Below are 17,315 nucleotides of genomic sequence, written 5' to 3' on the forward strand. Positions count from 1 at the left end.
TTATAGAAAAAAATGGATAATTGAGATATTACATGAAAGTATGTAGCCAAGTTTGTGAGAGCAACAAATTCGTGTCGAATGTGGGATAGTGACAATGTGTGTACGTGTAAATGTGATCGAGTGAGTGGTGTGCGTATTGTTCCAAACAGTATACAGTAGTAGAAGTAAGATAGTATTCAGTAGGAGGTTAGTTAGTAGAACAGCAAAAATAGAAAGAAAAAACATAAAAATATAACAATGACTTACGAAAACAGGAAGAAACAGGTGGAACCACCGAATGAACTTTTTGAAGGTTTTTTTTCTTGTGGGTTTTCAAAAAAAAATCCTGCAAGCACGAATTTTGCGCCTCCCATTCTGGAGTCGATTTTTGGGGATGACGTTTCAATGTACACAGTCATCGCGGGATATGTGGGCAAAAAATCCTTCGAATGCAGGCTTTTTCTAAAGTTTTTTTTGAGTTGTGGGTTCGGTCATTAGGAATAGCTCTCAGCACCCCATTCATCGAGTCGGGCCAATTTTTTCTGATCTAGGGTTCGCAATCAGTAACGTGGTTTTAGTCACACACACAATCTCTGACCCCGTGGTTCGTCCACTGATGAATTTTTTTTCCGGCTTTTCGGGTGGCAGAAACACACCTTCTTCGAGAGCAGTATGGGTGTGTGTGCGTGTTACTTTTTCGTGTGCTGTAGCATTCTGTGAGGGTGCGTGCAGTTCGATCCGTTTTAGTAGCAGTACACCAATCACCCAACAGTTCCGTTTCGTTTTTGATTTTTAATCAGTTTTTTAACAGCCAATTTTTCCAATTGTTATCATCTCAGAGATTTTGGGACTTAAAATTTTTCTTCTTCACAGAACTTTTGACTCGTGAAAACAATTACGGTTAGTGGGAAACATTTACAGCTAAACAGATGTCCAGTCCGATTTTTTTTTATGGAAACAGGCTTTTAGAGAATCACAAACATTCAAACACAATTTGGGGATAACACGTGCAGGAGTAAGGCCATTTTTCGTATCACTTTTGAAGTGTTCATCGTCAAAAGTCGGTTTTTGTTTGCTTGCTTGGCGAAACAAATGAAATCACTTTATTCTTGATAGCTTGTTTTGCTGGTACACCAACTTTTTTCTTTCTGCGACGATGTACGTCGTTTTCCTTCCTTGTGACCATTTTTGACTTGTGGAAATAAGTCAATTAGTTGTTGCAACATTTTGATGAGATTGTTTAACGGTAGTTACACTCCAAAAACTTTTTTTTCTAATTTTTGGGAACAGTCAGATTTTATTAAAAACGTTTTGTGATGGTTAGAGTTTTAGAGATTATTACGCATCTTCCAATACTCGAGATTGGGATTAACACTTGTTGTTCAGAACGGAAAAAGTAGGAAGTAGATTATACTCGCACATGTACAGAGAGAACCAAACATAAAAAAAAATCAACAGATCGAGGGATGAAAACGAACTTAAATCTTCAGCCAGTTCCAGAAGCTGGAACGTATGTTGCGTACCTTTCCGTTGTCGGCCACGCTGCCGGAGTTGGAGGAAGTGGAGTTGTTTCCTCCGCTGGACCCATCGGCAATCGAGGACCCATCCACGTTGCGGCCGATGGAAGCGCTGCTAACACGTCGGATCGTACTGGCACTTTGCTTCCGATCGCGCAGCTGACCGGTTGTGAAACTCGAGCTCAGATCCTTCTTGGAGTTGGACTTAGAGGAACTCAGATTACCGGTCGAGGCCGAGGCCGATTGGTATCGGGAAAGCGAGTCTAGATTTTTCACCCGCGTCGTCAGGGAATCTCGCTTCGCCTTGGGTTGTGGCGAACTACTAACGACCGTCGTCAGTGGGACCATTCCGATCGTTTTCGACACCGGTGAACCTTTAGAAACGGGGATTGAGGAACTTCTGCTCTTCTCCAGGGATGCCTCCCTTCGCCAACTCTGTGCCGATTCAGGTCGATTCAGACTGATATCCTTCCTATTAGCACTAGTTATCGAACTAGGACCTACAGATTTCAAATACAAACTACCGGTACTCTTGTTCAGGGACTTATTCGTCAAAGAACCGGAAGGAGATGGGGAACTTTTCTCCTGCCTCGTCCCACTAGTTGTGTTGCCAGCCACAAAATTTCTTCCGGTCGGAGGCTTTGGCGCAACGTACCCTTTCGTTCCCGGCAAAGGAATCTTACTGGGCCTCCTCCTCGGCGTCTCCGGACACTGTAATTTACTCACCCCACCACCCAAACCACCGCCAACAACTTCCCGTTCCGCCTGATCCTGGGCTGACTCGGTACTGCTGCTATGGTGCAGCACTTCGTCCATCGCCAACGGGATCATGGCTTTCATGCTGGGCGTCGAGACCTGACTCTGCTGTAACCTTAACGTCAAATCCCGCTGCTGCTGCTGTTGGTGGTGGTAGTTACTGGTTGGCTGATGATGGTGAACTGGTGAGGATAGTTCCGAGGTAGAGGTCGTCTGTCGGTGACTGACGATGCCACCGGCCGAGGTGGTCACCATCTTGGCCGCCACCCCATGATGTTCCGGACTGAAGCCGGAGGAAGAGGATACCGAGGATTTACTTCCGGCGTTGCTGCCACCGATTCCAGCACCACCGCCGCTTTGTTTCGCTTCCAGGATCCGCAGCTGGGCTTTGGTACCTTCCAGCTCGATGGTGCGTTCTTCAAGCTGTGAATGAAAATATAAAAACTTTAGAAACAACAAATACAAACAGTTTCTTGGAAATGTACCTGAAACTTGAGGTCCTCGATGTCCTCTTTGGATTTTTCCCACTTTTTACCGAACGAAATTCGGTACCGGGTAGCCGACTCTAGCCGCTGTTGGAGGATCTGGAAAGATGCAATGAAAAAAGGAAATTTGTTAAATAATTTTTATATGTGGTGATAGCTTTCTTTTTCAAATATGGTTGATTCAATTAACCCTCCAAAGCTTCGGGTTGATATGACCCAAAGCGAAGATTAAAAATAGCTTAATCATCATTCCAATATACTGAAGAACTGAGATTTTTTAGAGATCAAGTATATTCTATGAAAATGATAATCAAATTAACGAAAAAACTAAAATTTGAGTTTATAAAATCGGTTTTTTGAGAAATGAGATACAGCGAAGCAAAGACAAAGTTGGATTTTTTTTTGTTTTGAGTAAGATTTTTTTTCTACCGGAAAATCCGGGATAGAGGTCAAAACGTTTATCGGACCCCCTTATGTTCCTACATCATCAGATAGATGTATTCTTGACAATTCCAAAAATTAAAGAAGCACTCAAATACTGCAAAGCTGTCAGAAATTATAAGCAATTGATTTTTTTTTTCGGGACTTTTTTCGTTTGGAACCTACTACAGACAACCTGGTAAAATAAATTCACTTTATTCTGAAATATTTAAAATTAGAAAAAATTGCCTTCAAAGTGAATCTAATATCATCTAAATCGGTTAACATTTGCGGCCATGGGAATAAGAACAAACTACAAGTCTAATTTCCCCGAAAAAGATATTTTGGGAAACGAAAATGAGAATTACACATTAGTTTAAAGTGGGAATAAAAATTAAAAACCGGAGAGTCGTTTTGGTGAAAATCATCACATCAAGTAAAATCGTTGCCTACCCATTATGTTCATATAGAGCAGCAAGTAGGTGGCTCGATTATCAATCGATGAGCGCGGGTTCGAGGCGCTTGGTAAACACATGTTATTTGAATGTGAGTTAGTAAGATATATGGTTGATTAATTTAAAACAAATTATAGCTGACTGGAGACTGCGGTATATGAAGGAGCGAAAAAATATTTTTTTCGATTTTTTGTACTGCTTATAAAAGTGCGTTTTGAAGCTGGTTAGAAGTTGTTTAAAAATTTATGCGAACTTTTCGAACTTTAAAGAAGTAGTATGTATCATCAAAGTTATCCGAACCTTTGGCCTTGTCTCTTGAACGTGCTTGAATTAAAAAAAATGATTTTGTGAAATTTGGTAAAATTTGATTGTAACTTTAAATGCCATTTTAGATTAAATTTACTCGAGTTTTTGTGATGTTGGCTTCTGTACCATGTTTTGTACGACTTATACGATTATAGGCCAGTACCTTTCAAAACGTCACAATTTAGGACACTGTGATGAATTTCGGAATTTTTCGACAAAATGCAGTTTTTCCTGGTTCGCCCTATGTTTAAAGAACGTTAAAACACTGCAAACTAGGATGCCAACTCTTGTCAAATTTTGAAAAAAATTTCATCGTCCTCCAGAACCCTTGGTCACACTTTTTTTTAAAGAGTACCCAAAAGTTCAAAAGAGTGGTCTCTTTGGTTTTACTAATCCCTTGGAAAAATAAAAAAAAATCGTTTTTTGTAAGAAATATTTCTATTTTATTCTCCCATCGGCCGGCGCACACTTTTTTCAGTCATGTCATTGATCAGTTTTTCCCACTTATACTTCGTCAAATCTGTATTTAGGATGGCTGTATACTCCTTAAATTTCCGCTATTTTTGGGCTCAATAGGAGAGATAAGGTCATAACGAGCACCCGGGGCATAGTGAGCACTCCTCTTTTCCACGAAAGTACGAATTTTCTCAAATACATTTTTATGAGGAACAGTTTAGTAGTTCTTACAGTATTAATTTTTCAGCTAGAAAGAAATCTCCTTATCATCTTTATAGAAATCTTAAAAAAACCAACTAGATTCTCAAGTGACGTAAATATTATAATTTTTGAGCGCCGGAAAATAAGCTCTTATGATCGTTAAATCATATTGATCTACGCACTGAAACATGATGTGCACATTGCACTATGGGGTTTGAGGCGGCAAAAAGTCAAAAAAAACTGAACTTTTTCGGATCGCTTTTTTTATTTTTACTAGTGTATAACTTAATATTTGACTAAGATATTCCCAGTTTTTTTCTTATCATCTTGGATACTGAACGCACCACAGACATCAGACTTTGAAAAATTGCAAAATTTATATGATGAGGAAAAAAAAATTAAAACACATATATTTGTATGGAAAACATTTTTCTTAAATTTAAATTATACCATATGAAAGCTTATATTAAAAGCTATCATTTGAACCATTCAAAATTTTTACACACTAAATTGATCTATGATTAAAATGAGTAAATAATTTTTTTTTTTTTCAAAAGTCAAAAACTTTAAAGCTTTGCCATAAAAAAAGTCTCGCATTTCCCCATACTTTTCCTTGTCCCTAAAAATACAATGACAGACTAGGCACCTCAAAGCACCGTTTTTGAGTTATAGTCAAATAAAGCTGAAAATACCATGCAAATGGGTAATTTTAACCCATTAGTGAGTATAAACTCAACAAAGTTTATGTTGGTTTGTCAAAAAAAAGTTTCTCATGATTGATCAATCATTTCACGCGTTTTTCTCTTGAGTTTCATGAAATGTCTTGATGATATGTATCATTTAATGATCAGTTAGTCCTTAACCCGGTTTTTCAAAGAAATAAAAAGTAGGGTCAAAAATAACACCAAGCATCTTACTTTAAAAGTTGTTTATAAAGAATTTGTGTATGAATTTATTTAAAGTTCGTTAAAATAGTAATTTTCATAGAAAAATTTCAAGAATTACAAATGAGTCCAAAACACATAATCATATTTTTTGCCGCCTCATTGTATGGAACTGCCCCATAGTGTATTTATTTATTTATATAGTGTAAATTATTTCATAAAACAAATATTAAGGCATATAAGCAACATGATGGTAGAATTGTTTTTTGTTACTAACTTTTGTCACTGACTGTATGATAAAACTAAGAAAAGTAACTACATACAGTCGAATCTGGTTAAGCGAAAATCCACTTTAAGATGAGAGAACTCGTCAGGTCCCGTGATTTATATGTATGTATGTTGGTTATCCACCATGGGTGCACGGATTCACCGCAGTTTCGGCCTAATAGGCTTGCCAGAAACTTTCAGAAAAAAAACGGACATTTCACGACAAAAAAGCTGGACACAGCCGAAAAAAGCGGGAAATTTAAGAAACTCCTAAAAATAGCTTCATTGTATTGCCACACTTAAACTTATACCATCACCAAAAGTTGTTCATAGAAAGTTCCCTAAGGTTTCTTTTTAATGCGGATTGATTTTGCCCAGTTTTTCTTACATGACTTCTATTTGTACGATTTTTTTTTACCATAAACACAATGTACGTGTCAATGAACATTAGACTAGTTCACTTTTTGGCTTTTTTCGCCGATCAAAGCCGGACTCATATGGTTTTGTTCCTCATGCAATTTCAAGTATTTTTGCCAAATTTGAGAACTATTGAACTAATCTCTGCTCTGTGCAATGAGTTTTTGTGAAAAAAGTCAATTTTTCTTGAAAATTTTCTTATGAGAGTTCTAGCAAGCCCCTGATAATATAAAACGATAATTTTAAGATGCATGGTGGTTGATATTATTAGCATATTTATGGATCTGTTTTAGATTATCGTTCAAAACAAACCGAAAAGATTTTTTAAAATCATAAACTACCAACCTGTAAAAAAGGGAGGTTAGAGCTATCGTTCAAACAAATGTATTCAAATTTTGTGCATTATATAAAGCATTGTTAAAAGAACATTTAGTAATTTTTTCGTAAAAAAATATTGAAAAATGAGCCGGTGACGGAGCACTTTCGAGGATGCCTTTTAGAAAACAGGATTTGCGATGGACACTGTATCTCAGCACAGAATCATCTGAAGTCAAAAAATCAGAGCAAAATATTTTTAATAGATGTTTTTCTGGACCCCAACGTTTTTATTTAACTTAAAAAATTTTTTTATGAAATTTTTGTGGCTGTTTGAAGTAAAAACTACGATTTTTCACGAAAAAATCCGCCATTTTTTATGTGTAAAATCTCCCCAAAGTAAAAAAAAAAAGAAAAACGTTGGGGTCTGGTATTTTATATGTAGAAAATATGTTCCAAATTTGAAAAGAATCGGTGAAGTAGTTTTCAAATGACGATGTCCACGGATTTTAACAATGTGCTTTCGAGAAAAACGCGTTTGAAGTTTCTGCTCTCTCTCTCTCTCTTGCAGTATTAGATAAGAGGAGATAAAGGCCTATAATTTCTACAGTTTTGCTTCGATTGATTTGAAAATTTGACACAACATTCTTGAAATGTTTTAAAATGAGAAAATAAAAAAATCGATTTTTCGAAGCTGTTAGACCCTACTCCCCCCTTAACATTCAAATTGAGTCAACTGTTTCATTCAATTAATTAAATTGTCATTTCCTTTCCAAGTGATTCAAAACAGCACACTTCCAAGTTTAGAAGAAGAAAAAACGGCAACCCCATCCGGTCGTAAATTTGTTTGAAGCCCACCTGTTTTGTCTTTCGCTGTTTTTACCGAAACATCACAATCGAATGTGCCATTATTCTTATTCATTCACTCGAAAGTTGCGTGTGACATTTACCTTGCCAGCAATGAAAATACTATACAAGGTGTAGCCGATGGGCAATGAGATACCTTAAAATTAAAAGGTCCACCAAAAGCTTGACCGAATCGGAACCACTCCTTTTTTTTGTTTCTCATCTATGCGCTGAAAGAAGTAAAGTACTATCTTTGAAGTATTAACAAGTAGGTATATCTTATCGAGGCCTTTAAATCCCCGCGAATGGTACCATTTAGGCAGTACAAGCAGTTTTGGACGAAGGAAAAGAAGTGTCGAGCTGCTCATTATTTTCCAAATTGGACAAACCAATGGAAGACGACATTCTGGAACTTGTCGACTCGATTTGAAGCAACCGAAGGCTTTTTATATAATATACTAAAGTTAATTACTAAAATGACTCATAACTCGCTCCAAAACCTTTTCAATGGTTTATTTGAAAAATGTTTCTATAATATTTCTATTATTTTTTAAAATTTTTCTTCATTCTTTGTCATTAATCATATGTAATTTGAGTCATTTTTGTAATATATTTAAATTTTCTTAATTTTAGCCATGTTTTTTTAACATTTTTGTCATATTTTGTCTTTTGGTTATTTTTGTATTTTTTTTGTGATTTTGTTTTTTATTAGATTATATATTTTATGTATTTTTTGTTCATTTTTTTTTAGATTTCTAGTCTTTTTTGGATTTAGTTGTGATTTGTGTAATTTTTGTCGTTATAAATCTTTGTCATTTTTGTGATTTTGTAGTTTTGTCATTTTTTAAACCTGTAATTTTGATAATTTTTCTATCTTTTGACCATTTTGATGCTTTTCACATCTGGATCTGTTTAAGATAAGGTTTTAACTCAAAACTTTTGCAAGCACATATGTATTTTTAATTCGAACTCTAAATCAAGATTCCAATCTTTACGGTTAATGATTTAATAATTGTTTTGTTTCGATTCGTTTGTTCCAATTCTGTGTTACTCGGGAAGGTCAATCAGATCCCTTCACTTTGATTCGAAACTCTCAGGTATGAACACGAATCAGTCCAGGAAAGCCTCAAGCCTTATACTTGAAAACTCCATCAAACGTTATCGAAACATTTGAAGCCGAACGCAATCAATTACGCAACGACTTCCCCCGTGAAGGTCACCCTTAAACGCGCTTATTTGTCTTTACGAAAGTTTAAATTTAGGATTGAGACAGACACCGAATCTGCTAATTTGGCGCTAACCTAATGTTTTTGGTTAGGAGTGGACTGACTAAGCGAAATTATAATTTCCGCCCATACACGCGCGCCTTCATGTGAAATTCACCTTTCGCGCTAATGTCAAAACCAACCTTCGGCCACCGGGCAGCCGGCTTTTGGTTTGGACACTTTGGGGAAGTTTAACATCTGAATAAACCACTGCTGCCGCTGGTTTGGGTAAAGTTTTCGTGAGAATTTGTCCCTCGGTGACGTTTTTTTTTGACATTGGCGGCGCCCTGTCTCATCAGTCAGTTAGCAAACGAAAATGGCAATTTGTCGCCCCGGTAGATAATTGTTTGCGAGCAGCAGCAGCAAATGATTCTCGTTTTTAGTTTTATTTCTGTTTTGTCGGTTTGGGTAGAAAAGTAGAAAAAAAAGTAATTTTGGATCTCACGCGATAAGAGCCCGGCATTCTACTCTTTCCGGTGTCAGCTTGAAGGTACTTTATTGAATGAAACCTTGCTTCTAGGGAAACTAATTTATCATTGAATTAGCCATGAAGATTTTGACACGGAATCGTTTGTAGGATGACTTATTGTAAGGCAATTGCTTGAAACTCAGACTGGACTTTCCAGCAAATGATCTAGTTTGCTGGAAAATCAGCAATCAAGTTGTCAAATTGGAGTCTGTTTGTTTTCGTACGCTGAAGCAAGGTGAGACTCTATTTTACGAACTTTGGTTAGATTAATATAATTATTTTTATTTTTCTCTATATTATAGCAACCAGACATAAGTCAAGGGCGAGTTTTTATTGGATAGATTACATAAAAGGGACCGTCCATAAATGATGTCACGCAAAATTTAGAAAATTTTAACCCCCCCTCCCCCCTCTGTCACATATTGTCACAACTTCCGTAACCCCCCTTTTTGTATTACGTCACGTATTCCTAACCCCCCCCCCCCTGGAGTACAATTTTCAACACTTTTGAAGTTTGATTAAAAATGTTGCTTTTTTAAATTCATCAGTTTTATTCAAAGAATTGAAAGTAAAGGTTAACAACTTTTAACAAGGCTTCAATCATTGCTTAAAACACATTTCAATCATGAGTCCAAGGATTATGTTGATGACTTTCCATATCAATGATCGGGAAAGTCGAGGCAGTAGCTGCAGCACCAGCGACGATGTTGAAACCATTCAAATCTAGTTCCTCTTCTTCAATTCATTCACAATCCAAATCATCTAGCTAAGCAATCCTGTTCACGTTTTGTCACAATTTTAGTGGGACGAACTTTCCTGAGTGTTGCAGTGGAAGTGTTGTTGTAAACTTTCTTATGCTCATAAAATTAACCAAAAGTGATTACGTGAGTATTATTATTCATGAAATGAATGGTGCGAGCCTAATTTAATTGAATTTAGGATAAAATTATTTGTTTTTGTTTTGCAATTTTCTTTTTTTTTTTAGTAATGATAAGTGATGTCACGCTCAAGCTGACCCCCTCTCCCCCCATGTCACAAATTGTCACAAAAATCGAAACCCCCCCTCCCCCCCTAACGCGTGACATCATTAATGGACGGCCCCAAAGCTACTAATCAGAAATCTTTTCTCAGGTGGCGAATGATAAACACTTTGGCACAAAGCTACCACTCCAGACTCGGTGTTGGACAATTTAAAAAAAAAATCTTGGCATAAATACAAACATCATTTAAAAATGGAAGAAAATAATTGTTTTTCATTGCTCATTATATGCACAGCCAGAATTCAATATTTCATTTAGAATTGAAATATAAATTTAGTACTAAATACAGCCGGTTATTTTGAAAGAAATAGCTGGATTCCAGCAATCTGGATTGCTGATTTTCCAGCAATTTTAATTGCTGGAAACCAGCATTAACGTTTGCTGATTTTTTCAGCAATTTAAATTGCTGAAAATGTTGCTGGAAAGTCAGCGGGACAAAAACCAGCAAAATTTTGCTGGTTTCTATAAAAAAAAAATTACTGTGTAGTGTTTAATCGGAATTCGGTCATTTGAACCAAGGTTACAATTACTCTTAGTAAGATTTGCATACAGAAGAAAACATATTACATAATACTTTTTATTCTGAATTACTTTCTGAATTGAGCCTGGACTCCGAAAACTTAATCCCAACTCTTGTTTCAAATATGAATTTGAACCCATAATTTCAACTTCAATAACATTCTGAGTTTTCTAGGTCTAGGGGTTCAACCGCCCCCCCCCCCCCCCCCCAATACACATTTTTTAAAATTTTCGAAAAAATTAAGAAAAATTACTTGATCTGAGGTGTTAAAAAAAAATTAGCAAGGAAGTTAGAAATTTTGCTCGCCTCCGGCGGAAATTTGTCTTCAATCACCCTAGGCTTGAGACATTTTATTTTAGGACCTTTAATACATATATGCTGTTCACGAATTGAAACTACTTTTTAATTGTTAATATCGATTTGCAATTCAATCAACCTTTAGCAGTGAAACTCTAAACTTGACATACAAAATCACTACCTCGTCTTTAAAATAGGTTTTCATTCAGAAGTGTAACATAACAACTTAAGAATTTGAAACATTGTAACTTCAAAATTAATTAATCGAATATTAAGTTTATGCATCTACAAGTTGGAAGCCCAAATAAAAAACTAAAACCTAGTGTTCTCTACTCATTTATTAAAAAATTTGATTTACAAAAAATTGTGCTGATATGAAATAGAAACCAATTTCAGTCTCAATTTTATTTTGTGTTTTTTGTTCTTCTAAGTGCTCAACATCACATTCAATGACGTTTTGAAAAACTACACAGTGCCACGAAATTAACATATTCCGAGGTGCAAATAATTTAAAAGTTAATTTTGACTTATTACCCTAGATGGAGTTTTACTATCAGCTTTTGTTTTTTGAATAATTTTTGAAAATATTTCATAATCATTTTAAAAATTTCTTCATTATTTTGACAAAACTTTAAAACAAAATCACAAGATCTAAATATAAAGGTATAAATCAACTTTCAACTTTCTTCAAGACTTCAAGTAATTTTGAATTCTGTGAAAAAGTTATGAAGGTTTTCAATTTGTGTACTTTTCCCCATCTTTAATGAAATTTTAAACCAAATTGAATATACAATATTTTCAAAGCACAAATCTAAATGTTTTGCAGGTTTGAACAAATTTGGTTAAATGTAATTTTTTTTAAAACTTTATTCAGTAATGTCAGAAATACTTGTAATGAATCTTTCCAAAGTTTTATAAACTGAAGAATTTAACTTTTTTAATCATGCATCATCATCTTTGGAATATTATTCCTTAATTGAATTAAATGAGCATTTCAGAACAAATTTAGAATTAGAAGATTCGAGTTCAGGACGCTTAAATCTACCAAATTTATCATTCAATCAAATTCTTTTTAAAATCATTTTAAAATAATCGAACAAATTCAATAAACAAAATACTTCTAAAATTTTTAAAAACTAATCTTTTTCTTCTTCATATTTTGTTTTAATTTGAAATAAAAATTAACCGAATTTTAAAGTATAAGAACGTGGAAAATTGAATAAAAAAAAACTATTCTATATTCACTTAATTTCAGCTATTTTATTCACTGAGAAACCTTGATTTGATTTAATAAAAATCAAGTGATTTAAATCGTGATTTAAATCATGATTTAAATCATGATTTAAATCACTTTGATTTAAATTAAATCCACCCTGCTAATAGAATGGATGTTTTATGAAATAATCTACACTGACTAAACCTCTTTGAGTTCCTAAAGACCACCGTCTTATGCTTTTTACGGTGGTCTTGAACTTATTTTTTTCATAATCAGAATCTAAAGGCACAAAAGTAAGTAACCGTGTAAAGAAAAATGAGATAAATTATTCAAAATTCAAAAGGAAAACAAGTCAACATATTGAGGAATAATCATGGATAGAAAGCGGACACTGGTTATTTAATATTTTGACGTGAGTATACTAGCAAGAATTGTTAAAAATGTGATAAATTGATCGTTAAACTCTGCTTAAATCACAAAAAATGAAAAAAATGGATTGATCTTGACAAACGTTGGGCAAATTAATGCTGCACAAATGAAGTGCGGAAAATTGTTATTCCATAAATTGTTCAAAATTTCAAAGGATGCGAAATTTTCGGCATTTAAAATAATAAAAATATTTAGAGAACTTTTTTACTTGTAGATCAACCAAAAACTGGATAGGAAAAGACACTAGGAAACCAGATTAAAGTGGAGATTGCCGCTCGTTTCTTAAATTCTAAAAAAGCGTGATTTATCGATGAAATTACCAAAAACAATTGCGCATAGTCTAAGTTTGCCGGTTTTATCCGGGTTTGCTCAAATATTCAGTTCAAAATTCAGTATCCGGGTTTGCTCAAATATTCAGTTCAAAAATCAGTTCAAAATTTGGTAAAAGTCCGGTCCGGCCCTATTGCCCGGATTTCATCGAATAATCGGGGTTTTGTCCGGATTTATTCAGCTTATTTGCCATATCGAACAAAATAAATAAAGAGAAAGTTTTAGAAAAATTATCATAGAAGGTTTTATGGAAGCCTGAAATACGATTGAAAATCTGCTGATAAGTTTTGATAGACAAAACTTTTTTTTCTTGAGTGATTCCTAAGTTTTGACCAAATTTGCCCGGATTTGGTCATCAATTTTGAAATCAAATGCCCGAATTTGGCCAGGTTTTTAGATAAAATAGCCGTTGTAAAAAATGTATATATATATAGAATAAGGTTGCCAGATTGCTCGATTTTATCCGGGTTTGCCCGAATATTTATTATAAAATTTGTTAAAAGTCCGGTCCGGTCTGGTTGCCCGGATTTCATTGGAAAAGCCCGGATTTTGCCCGGGTTTATTCTCATTTTCAATCTTAAATCAAACTTTAAAAAACAAATTGCGTTATATTTTATTTATTTATGCGCCAAAAATGAAATTATCTGTGCAAGTTTCATTCAAATAATCATAAAAGGTTTTTTGAAAGCCTGAAATGCTATTTTAAATTTGTTGATAAATTTAGTTGAAAAATAAAAATTTCAACTTTTTTTTCTTGATTTTTGATGAGTAATTTCTAGGTTTTGACCAAATTTGCCCGGAAGTTTCAGGCACTGACATCACGTAAAAGTTACTCAGGTGCATATATCGCCTTTTAAAGCACTTTCTAACGATCCGTTTAAGATACTTCTAGGTGTTTTAGAGAACCTATTTGGGAATACTAAGCGACTCGTTAAATATATCTGTTTATTTCTATTTTTGTTTATTTTAAAAGAATTATGACCTTTCCAGTCATTCGTCCTCTGCAAATCTATCAGTCAATATTATGTCATGGTATATGTTTTGTTTATATCAGACTAGCTGACTCGGTGTGCTTTGCTACCTTCCAAAAATTATTGAAATTTATTTAACCTATTCGTTCTTCAATTATTATACAAATTTTGATAGTGACAACCTCCGCCATTCCTATATCACTAATGGAAGGAAGGGGGGTCTTATAACATCAGAAAACACTGCTTGTATACAAATACGATCCCATGTCATATATGGCTTTATTCTCGATGAGTTTTCGAGTTCAAAAAGGGTTACCATCTCCCCATTTATATCTCCCCTCTGGCAAGAGAAGGGGGTCTCAAACCATCGAAGAAACATTGCCGCACACAAATATCCTTCCATGTGAATTTGGTACCATTTTCTCGATAAGTTCTCAAAATATAAAAAAAAAAAATTATGAGTTACCCTCTTCTCACTTTTTATCGTTTCACTGAATGGAGAGAGAGGTGCTAAATCACTAAAAAACATTTCTTGTGCTCGTATACCTCTCTCATGCCAAATTTGATTGGTTTTCCAGTAATGCTGAAAATTGTAAAGGAGCCCCCCCTCCACTTTCTATCTTCTCACTTGAATGAGAGAGGGGTACCAAACATTCATAGAACTACTATTCGTACCCAAACACCCATCCAAGCCAAATTTGGTTTCATTTGATCGAATAGCTTTCAAGTTATGCAAAAAAAGGTATGAAAGCTCCCTCCTTCCTTCCTGTATCTTCACTGGAAGAAGGGAGGGGTCTGAAATAATCATAGATCTATTTCTCGTGTTCCACTACACTCACATGACAAATTTGGTTCCATTAGCTTGATCAGTTCTCTAGTTATGTCAAAAAATGTAAGGTAGGCTTCCTTCTCCCTTCCTATTTCCCCACTGAAAGGAGGGAGGGGTACCAAATATTCTTAGATACATTCCTCGTACCTTCCCCAGCTTCCAATACCCTCATATACCAAGTTTCAAGTATATCGCTTCAGTAGTTTTCGAGTCTTTAGGGAACAGACAGACAGGCAGACAGACAGACAGAAATTCATTTTTATATACAAACATAGATCTGACATTTACAATGGAAACTGTCGAAAGTTAAAATAAAAAAGTAGAAAAATGAATGAATAAATGAATGAATGAATAAACTTTTTATGATGGTTTTTTTAATTTTTTTATTACCTAAGTGTACTGTAAGTCGTTGAAAAACGAATATAATAAAACTCCTGACCAGCCCATTAAATCATCGCTCGTACGCAATCTCAAATGAAATTAAGTTTGAATACTTATTATTACAGTGAACTTTCAAGTTAATTGAAAGTCTCTCTGATCAAACAATCAATCAATCAATTATAACAGTGGCAATGAACTATTGCTGGATTGGTCGAGAGGCTGGTGAGTTTCATTGCAACCTAGAGAGCAGCGGTTCAATTCTCAAAGCGTAAGTAACTTTTGTAATCAAAACTAAAATTTGCATTCAAATCAATGAGATAGATCGTACTTAACTGGTAATCTAGCAATCTGTCATCTGGTTGTCAGAACTATCTGTCAACTGATTTTTTGTTCAGTGCGTAGAAGGTTTTATAAATTCCCTAAGTGGCTGAATAGCATTCTCTACAGCCACTGAAAAAAATTTAAAGTAGCTTGAGGAACTTAAATTTTGGGCTGTATAGAATGCTCTAAGAAAAACGAGAAGGGTTGATTAAGCTTCTATGGGCAGGTTTTGAGGGAATTCTGGTTGCTTGGAAGGTTTCCACTTTATTTCGTGAACACTTCTTAGCAATACAAAAAATAGCAAAATACATCAAGTTAGGCATTCACGAGCGCATGCGAATGTTAGTTACATGTGAGCGTTAGTGCGCATGTGAGCATTAGTAAGTTCGTTTCTGAGCTCTATAGATGGAGTACACTTTCAGGTCTAATTAACTCCTTTTTTAATTCGTCATTGTTTTTCTGAATTTTCATTTTTTGAACCTTGACCCGCCTCAGAAAATGCTCTATGTAATTAAAATTTGACGATTTTGGGACATTTCAAAGCGTTTAGGGATATTCATAGTAGTTGTCCCCGAACATAATGAGCATTTTTTTTGGCTTCAATACTGTATTCAATGAAGTTACGTTGCAGATCCAATTTTTCTCCATGCAAATTTCCACGTTATGTTAGAGGGTGACAAATATTTTATTTGAAACATCATTGAGATAAAAACTTTATCCTTCAAAATCTACCAACTTCTCATGATCTATGTTCCATGATATAAACGGTTCGCAAGAGCAAAGCACATTAAATAAATCTTATTAATTGTGATTCTTAAGAATTCGAGCAATAATTGAAGGAGACAAATTTTATTTTTGAAAATTTATTACTAAGAACATGATAGTCAGCGATGCAAATCTTCTCAATAGGTGTGTTCATTATCGCTCTATTTCCCTTTCGAATTAGCATTCAAGTGTTGCTAATAGAGTTTATTCCAACCGAGTCAAATTATGACTTCGTTTAGCTTCGGCAGAAGATAAATGGCTCCTCCACACCATAATTTTATCTGCGTTTTAGTTTTACGCCGAATAAGGAGTGCTCCTTTCATTGGGTTGGCCAGGTTTCTACGAGAAGTCAGCCAGCCTACACATTAGAAAGCGTCCTGACTCTGACTCTTGCTGCTAATTGATTTCATGTGAGCCGCAGTAAATCCAACACCGACGCAACGAAACGAACGGCTATACTCAGTTTATCTCTTCCAGGTTTAATTTAATTAGCAGAACGCTAAAACAAATAACCCCCCGCCTCGAATGGTGTCTGGCCAGTCTGGAGAGCTCCGGGTGTGGAGGCTCCAAGTCCCATTTGACTGACCCGCCAGGCCGCGTCGAGCGAATTATATTTATCGACGCTTCCTACAACTTCTACTGGCTATGAGCCAAGAGCTCGTCGTTCCAGGTGGGCTTCTCTTGACCTGACCCAAGTCCCAACTGGCTCACGATAGGTGGTTTCCAGCAGACATCAGACAGAGGAAAAAAAAGTAACAGAAATAAATCCACCTTAGGATCAATCTCTCGGCCGGCCATTCCCGCAAAACGGCTACCGGTTAAGTCCCGCATATAACCTACTAAATGGGAGCTCAAAACGAAAAAAAAAAATCATTACCTTCGGATCGTTAACCGAAACCCGAAAGTGCGGCGATAATCTATTAGTTGAAGCGTAGTAGGTTCCAGAAGTTTTCGTCTTACCGGTGCTGATCCCTTCTACTGGTTCTTGGAAAGGGGCACCCGGAATAATACCATGTGGCAATACGCCTCAAGTTTCGCAGAAGCACTGTTTCTACAAGAGACGCGCAGCAACAGGCATATCAACATTTGCATCGCGCGTCAACGCCTAAAGACTTCTCTAAGCTCCTTTCTGGCTGAGGGTTAAAGAGATCTTTTTGCATGCTTAATCTAATGAGCTG

At 35.5% G+C, this 17,315-nt stretch overlaps 1 protein-coding gene across 2 annotated transcripts in view; it reads right to left on the reverse strand.

The window, feature by feature from the left end:
• Positions 1-17,315, reverse strand: part of LOC129739162 (uncharacterized) — a 394,054-nt gene that overhangs the window by 11,726 nt on the left and 365,013 nt on the right. For both annotated transcript variants that reach the window (XM_055730574.1, XM_055730575.1), the window contains exons 7-8: positions 2,738-2,836; positions 1,503-2,675 (exon numbers count right to left, since the gene is read on the reverse strand). In XM_055730574.1, coding sequence (XP_055586549.1) covers positions 1,503-2,675; positions 2,738-2,836 — 1,272 coding nt within the window. The remainder of the gene's footprint in view (positions 1-1,502; positions 2,676-2,737; positions 2,837-17,315) is intronic.

The sequence above is a fragment of the Uranotaenia lowii genome, chromosome 1 (genome assembly GCF_029784155.1).
Source record: "Uranotaenia lowii strain MFRU-FL chromosome 1, ASM2978415v1, whole genome shotgun sequence".
Classification (NCBI taxonomy): Eukaryota; Metazoa; Arthropoda; class Insecta; order Diptera; family Culicidae; genus Uranotaenia; species Uranotaenia lowii.